This window comes from Chrysochloris asiatica, unplaced genomic scaffold, assembly GCF_000296735.1.
Source record: "Chrysochloris asiatica unplaced genomic scaffold, ChrAsi1.0 scaffold00008, whole genome shotgun sequence".
In the NCBI taxonomy this organism is placed as follows: domain Eukaryota; kingdom Metazoa; phylum Chordata; class Mammalia; order Afrosoricida; family Chrysochloridae; genus Chrysochloris; species Chrysochloris asiatica.
The window spans coordinates 14,741,721-14,749,109 of NW_006408526.1; the positions used below are offsets into that span (position 1 = coordinate 14,741,721).

The 7,389-nt window shown below is 42.1% G+C and overlaps 1 protein-coding gene across 1 annotated transcript in view; it reads left to right on the forward strand.

Moving 5' to 3' along the window:
- Nucleotides 1-483: 483 nt before the first annotated feature.
- Nucleotides 484-7,389, forward strand: part of AASDHPPT (aminoadipate-semialdehyde dehydrogenase-phosphopantetheinyl transferase) — a 53,927-nt gene continuing 47,021 nt past the window's right edge. The window contains exons 1-2 of the mRNA XM_006833792.1: nt 484-772; nt 2,602-2,827. Coding sequence (XP_006833855.1) covers nt 590-772; nt 2,602-2,827 — 409 coding nt within the window. The 5' untranslated portion in view covers nt 484-589. The remainder of the gene's footprint in view (nt 773-2,601; nt 2,828-7,389) is intronic.

Below are 7,389 nucleotides of genomic sequence, written 5' to 3' on the forward strand. Positions count from 1 at the left end.
TGGAGAATGGCAACCCCTACTAGCTGAGGAACCCTTTCCCGCCCCTGAACATCAAGGCGCGATACACGCAACTGGAGTCCCAAATTCCCTTATCTGTGGGTAGAAGGTACCCCCAGTTCCCGAGAATGAAATCCTACATGACTCCCCTTCCCTCAGACCCAGGAGCTCACCCATCAGCAACTGCAGCCTCCGAAGTCTCCACCCCAACTCTCCGAGCCTCTAGAGGATTGATTGTGATTGGTTTGCGTCACGGTCCCGTTACTTTTCCCCGAAGAGTCCGTGGCGAAAGTGTTCGGTTCTGGGCCTTGGACCCGCCCTTCGCGCCCCTCTGAAGCCCCGCCCCATGTGACGCCACACGTTGCCGCAGAGCGCAACGGAGAGTCTTTAGGTCCTTAGCTCTCAATCGCTTTCTAGGAGAGAAGGCGGCCCGATGGAGCGCGAGGAAGTGGAGTTTTGGTAGACCACGTGCCCATGGACGTAGAGCGACACCCCGCCCCCTGCGCACGCACGCTGAGAAGAAGGGGGTGGGACCACGTTAGCATCCGCGCCATCTCTGCCCGGAGGTGGCGGTGAGGTCCGTTTTCAGTGTATGGTTTACCCTGCCAAGCGTTTCTGCTTGGTGCCAGCAATGGAGGGCGTGCGCTGGGCCTTTTCCTGCGGCACTTGGCTACCCAGCAAAGCCGAGTGGCTATTGGCGGTGCGATCGATCCAGCCCGAGGAGAAGGAGCGCATTGGGCAGTTCGTCTTTGCCCGGGACGCTAAGGCAGCCATGGTATTACGGGTCTTTGGTATTTACAGTCGAGAAAGCGATGTTGGGGGAGGTGGGCCGGGCTGCGGACACCCTCGGTTCTGTCGTCCGGTCGATGCCTGCGCTCTTGCACACCCAGGCCTGCACGGGGAGAGAGCTGGTAGGCGCTGCAGTGCCTCCGGGGCGCGCAGGCCTCTTCTCGACCTTTGTAGTACCAAATTAAATTTATTCTTTGCTTGGGTCTAGAGATCCTGACTAAGCTGCCTTTTAAACACCCCAACACTCCCGGGGCACCCATACACGTGGTAGGCCTTAGAGAATATTGACAGTATGAATGTTTTGCAGTGTTTCCCGGTGGAGAGGCCTAGCCATCCTCCATTTATCAGTGCAACAATCCAGGAAGGATACCGTTCCAGGCTAACGTACCTTCCTGACTAGATGGTTTGGGAAGCAGTATTTCAGATAGAATCATTTATTTATATTTTGTATTTAAAAATAACAACTGGAAAGTTTTGATTACAAAATGTTTTTGCTAGATGCCATCCAGTCGGTTCTGACTTAAAGCGAACGACCATAATTATGCACAACAGAACGAAACACTGCCGATCATTTGTTACTGCCACTGGGCCAATGCATCTTAATGGGGATCTTTCTTTTATTATGATCAATTCAAAGACTGATTTCTTGAAAATGCCCCTATTACAAAATTTCTCTTTTGAAATGTGGGCTACCTGATGCATTTTTTGAAGGCATACTGGTTAAATGTTTCCTAAAACACTTAAATTAGTAAGAAACTGTAAAATGAGCAAACTTCAAATCCCTTCAGTATTTAAAAGTCAGTGTCAAAAGTAAACTATTTAAAAAAAAAACCCAACTTGGATATTTTACAAAACATTCTGTTATGATTTGTCATCTTATGGCCTCCTGTAAAGATTTACAGCCTTGGAAACCCTGTACAGGGTCGCTATGAGTCGGAACCGACCCCACGGCACATAACAACAACAACAACAACAATATATATATATATACTGGTGTGTGTTTGTATTCATTGGCTAATAATTAAGGGGGATAGGAGAAATGTGTGGCGCACAGATGAAACCAGTCATGAATTACTAAATTGTTGAAGCTGAATGATGGTTTTATAGGATCTTAAATGGTCTCACATGGACAAAGATTTGGGTACAATACACAAAACTATGGATATAACAGGGCTGCTCAGTGCAGTTTTGTTTTGTTTTTAAATAATAAAACTAGAGCCAGCATAAATGACCAATAATAGGAGAATAGGCAAACAAGTTATGGTACATTGAAACAATACTATTGTTAAAAAGCATGCACAGGACAGATACAAATGTAAAGATTTCCTAACAATTCCTGGCAGAATACTTATTATAGTATCTCATTTATATATGTATCAGAAACATACCAATGCATATTTAAACACTTAGATACTTAAAAGACTGCAAGGATCCCTACTACCTAACATCCTGTTAGCAGGCAGGGAATTGCTAAGGAGAGACTAACTTTCTTTTAGCAGTGCTTTGTATTCATCTGGAGTCCTGCTGTGGCACTGTGATTTAATGCACAGGACTGCAAAGTCGGTTTGAACATGTTGGTGGTTCAAGCTCCGCAGGTGCTTCTTGGAAACCCTATACAGGATCGCTATGGGTCGGAACTGACTTGAGGGCACTTAACAACAACAATGTATTCATCTAATAGGAAATTTTAAAAACTTTTAGAGATTTAATACTTTAAAAGTCACAAAAATATACTTTGTATTATTAATTTAGGGAGTGTTAGGAAATCTTGAGTAGACATTGATATATATACCTCTTGTTTCATATATTTAACAGGCTGGGCGTCTGATGATAAGAAAATTGGTTGCAGAGAAATTGAATATCCCTTGGAATAATATTCGTTTGCAAAGAACTGCAAAAGGAAAACCAGTTCTTGCAAAGGACTCATTGAATCCTTATCCCAATTTCAACTTTAACATCTCTCATCAAGGAGACTATGCAGTGCTTGCTTCTGAACCTGAGCTACAAGTTGGAATCGATATAATGAAGACTAGCTTTCCAGGTAATGTTCCACTATTGTAGCACAGAAATTAAAAGTGTCTGCAGGAGACCTGGTGACTCTGGGTTAAGCGTTGGGCTGCTAGCCACAGGGTTGGCAGTTCAAACCCACCAGAGGCTCAATGGGAGAAAGATGAAGTCATTTGCTCCTGAAAAGATTTACTGTCTTGGAAAGCCTAAGGAGCAGTTCCATTCTGTCATTTAGGGTCGCTGAGTTGGAATCAACTTGAGGGCTGTGGATTTGGTTTGATTTTGGTGATGTCTCAGTTGTTACCTATTGAGTAATCTAAGACAAGGATGTATGTTATAAATAAGTAAGTTTAGGGGAAAATGTGTGTAATACTCAAAGGTCATATCTGAAAGCATATTTATAATAAGGGTGTGTGTCTTTGAATATTATTAGATTTCTTTATAGAGAATGGACTCCTGGTATGGCACTGCAGGATTAGCACTGGACTGTGAACCACAAGGTTGGTGGTTCAAACCCACCAACTACTCCTCGGATACCCTATTGCTAATGGGTCAGAACCCACTCGACAGCACTTAACATTAACAACAAAAACATATAGAGGATTGTTGTTGTTAAGTGCTGTTGAGTCGATTGCGACCCTGTATAGGATTTCCAAGTAGCAACAGTTGAGCCTGAACTGCTGACCTTGTGGTTCAAACTGACTTTCAGTACTGTGCATTAACCCACAGAGCCACATGCATTTATGGGGAATGTGTAATGGGTTGTCCAGAGGGAAAGTTAAAATAAAAATTAAAGAACATTTTGAGACTCTTGTTGTGGCACTTTGGGTTAATGCGCTATACTGCACAGTCAGTGTGAACTTCAGGGTTGGTGGTTCAAGCTCACCAGTCACTCCTTGGAAACCCTCAAAGGGTCGCTATGGGTCTTGACGGCACTTAACTATTGTAAAGCTCAGTGTATGTATGTCTTATATTTAAGAAGTAAATGACACATTGATTTGAGCCCAACAGATGGTCAATTTTGAGTAGCACACAATTTGCACTCTTAAGCTGTAAGAGTTTTATTTCATTTCTTTCAGTAAATTACTAACTGAAACAAGGGATCTCAAAAGTAAAGTACTTAATAGTCCTGGGGTAAAGCTAACATGTTTCGTGCTATATCTAAATACAGCTTTTTGTAGTCCATTATATAAGTAAAAATGCTGTTAGTTACAAGGTTGGCAGTTCAAACCCACCAGCCACTCCATGGGAGAAAGATTCATCTGTCTGCTCCAGTAAAGATTTAGAATCTGAAACCCTATGGCGCAGTTCTACTCTGTTTTATAGGGCCACTATGAGTCAGGATCTACTCTACGTCATAGTTTTTTTAAAACTATTGAGGGGGTTCAGTTTCCACAGACATTTTAATCAGAACACAGGCTTTCTTAACTACTCTCTGATCATAATCATCATTAAAATTTAGACCAGGGATGGTCTCTGCTGATAACAAAATCTGAAGTATGAGAGACAAAGTCTCGCTATCCTTGCTCTAAGGTGCTTTCTGATTGTAATTCTTAGTCTTAGCAGTCCATGGTACTTTCAGTATCTTTGCCCACACATCATGCTTCTACAGTCCTTATTCATTATCTATTTTCACATGCATATGAGGTGAATGAAAATATCTTGGTCAGGTGCAACTTAGTCCTAAGCCACCCTTCTTGTTGCTAAGAGCCATCTAGTTGGTTCTTATGACTCATAGCGACCTTGCATAGAGTTTCCAAGTAGCAGCTGGTGGCTTTGTACCTCCAGCCTAGTGGTTAACAGTCTGACTAGTGGTTATCCTACAGTGCTGCACCTGGGCTTGTGCAAAAATCAGTTTTCCATGAACTTTTTGAAGCCCCCTCATACTGTTATTTTGTCAGAAGATATGCTTACCACCTCACCACCTTTATTTCATAGTGCAACTGCCTGATCTCTAGACTGCCTCCTTCAAAGGTCTTGACGTGTGTTTTCCTCTGGAACTTTTTCATTCATTTTATATTCCACCCACATTTCTGCATGTTGTTGTTGGCTGCCCTGAAGTTAATTTCAACTACTGAAGACTTGTACTCAAGGACCTTTTCAGTGGTTATAATCTTAATTGAAAGGAATCCCAATGGTGCCGTGGGTTAGACGTTGTGCTGCTAAACTCAAGGTCCGTGGTTCAAACCCACGTGATGTTCCGTGGAAGAAAGATGAAGATGAGGCTGGTTCCTCCCATAAGATCTACGGTCTCAGAAACCCTGAGGAACAGTTGTACTTTGTCCTGTAGCATCATGTGAATTGAGTTGGCCTGATGGCAATGGGTTTGATTTGGTTTTGGTCATCTTAATTGCAGCACATTGCTATCTATGTCTTTTCTTCCACTGTGCTGCTAGGTGGGTTTGAACTGCCAACCTAGGTTGGCAGTCCTGCACCAAATGTATACTTGTTGTTTGTTGTTGTAATGTGCCATGGAGTTGGTTCCGACTCATAGCGACCCTGTACAGGGTTTCTGACGCTGTAAATCTTTACGGGGGCAGAAAGCCTCATCATTCACCCGCGGAACAGCTGGTACTTTCAAACTGCTGATGGTGAGATTTACAGCCTGATTAGCAACCACTACACTACCAGAGCTCCTTAAATGTATGCTTAGTAAATACTAATGAATAAACCTGTGCTGCTAACAGTAGTCTCAGGAGCGTGTATGTGAATGTCTGCTCTCACTTTTGCTTTCATTGTCTCTACCTTGCATTTTTCCAATCACTTCATTTTCTCTGACCTGCTCATAAACGTTTCTTTCACAAGTATGTTCTCCAGTTTTGCTCAGAGGGCAACTCTAGGACTGGTTGTGGAAACATTATAACTAACAGACTTTTTTGATGCAGAGTCTGTGGATGAGCTTGAAGGGATTTTTGTTGTTGCTTTAGCCTCCTGAAATTGTTTGCTACGTTTTATATGAATGTGCACATGGCTTTCATCAGTGTCATAGAGGGGTTAGTCTAAAAAGGTCAATGCTAGATAGACCCTTGATAGCTTTCTATTTGGAGTACTGGTGTAGCACTATGGGTTAATGCATCAGACTGCAAAGCCATTTGAACTGCAGGGTTGGCGGTTCAAGCTCACCAGCTACTCCTCCAAAACGCTGTACAGGGTCACTATGGGTCAGAATTGACTCAACGGCACTTAACAACAACAACAATTTTCCTAAGTGAACTTTCTTTTCCTTAAAGCTGAAATTATTGGAGAGACTATTGTTTCTTGGAGTGCAGTCACCTTGACCCAGCAGGCTGATACCTGCCTGGGAATTAGGCCTTTGAGAAGCAGATTTTATTGACAATTGGGTTGATGACCATTGATGGCTTATGCCCAATATTGGATAACCAAATAATTACTAATTGAGACTTTTCACAAATGATAGGAAAGTTGTTGTGTACTGACTGTCAGGTTGGTTCTGACTCATAGCCGCTCTTCATAGGGTTTATGAAGAGTGGCTGGTGGGTTTGAACTGCTGACCTTGTGGTTAGCAGTCCAGTGCTTACCCTGTAGTGCCACACCAGGACTTTCAATAGAAAAGTAGTTAAGCAAAAATTTAAAATTGTTCTGTTAGATCATGCTTCCCCCCGTTCTCCAACATCCTCCCCATTCTAGTATTTGTCATTGACTGATTTAGCACTCTTATTTGAGTAATCATAGTTTTTTTGTTTTTTGTTTTTTGTCTGACTATTTCATTGTCAAAAAGCTTTTCATAGGTGTGGTTACACTTAAGGAAAGAAATATTTTCCACTTGTTACTAGTGTTGTTATTATGAATGGATATGCCATGATCTGTCAGTGAGAGTAGAAAGTAGACATTGGTTTGCTTTGGAGACATTTGAATGCTTTACTTAACAGAGTAAGAGGAAATTGAGCAAGGGAAGTCTAAGATTCTTGCTGAATGAGAGCAAAGGAAGTAGTATAGTTTGTACTGTTGCTTAGTATTTGTAGTTTGTACTGTTAACTAGATCTTGAACTTCCAAGATGGACTCAGGCTTTGGGGCATCATTTGTGTATTGAGAAACTGAATTTCATTATTCCCATCTTCTCTCTGCAGATAAGCATCATGTATGAACTAGGAGTATTTTCTTCGTAATTTAACCATTAACTACAAATGCATTTCTTTTCCACTCCTAGTTCTCTCATTGCTAGGGTGACAGTACAGGAAATAATGTATTGATGGATTTAGTGGCATACCCACTATTAAAGTGATTATGCTGTGATTAATGGGGAGAGTAACCTTACACATAGGTCCATAGCAGGCACTCACTAAATATTTGTTCAGTGAATTTGTTGAGTTCTGTTGAGTCGATTCCGACCCATAGTGACCCTGTATAGGATTTCCGAGGAGCAGCTGGTGAGCTTGAACCACTGATTTTGCAGTTTAAATGGCTTTGCAGTTTGGCAAATTTACCCATAGCGCCACACCAGGACTCTGTCCCATTTACAGGGATTATAAACTAACCCTAAACCGAATCCTCTCGTAGATTTGTTTTCATTTTCTTCAGCTTTAATTTGAATTTGCATATCAGTAATTGATGGTCTGTTCCACAGTCTGCCCCTG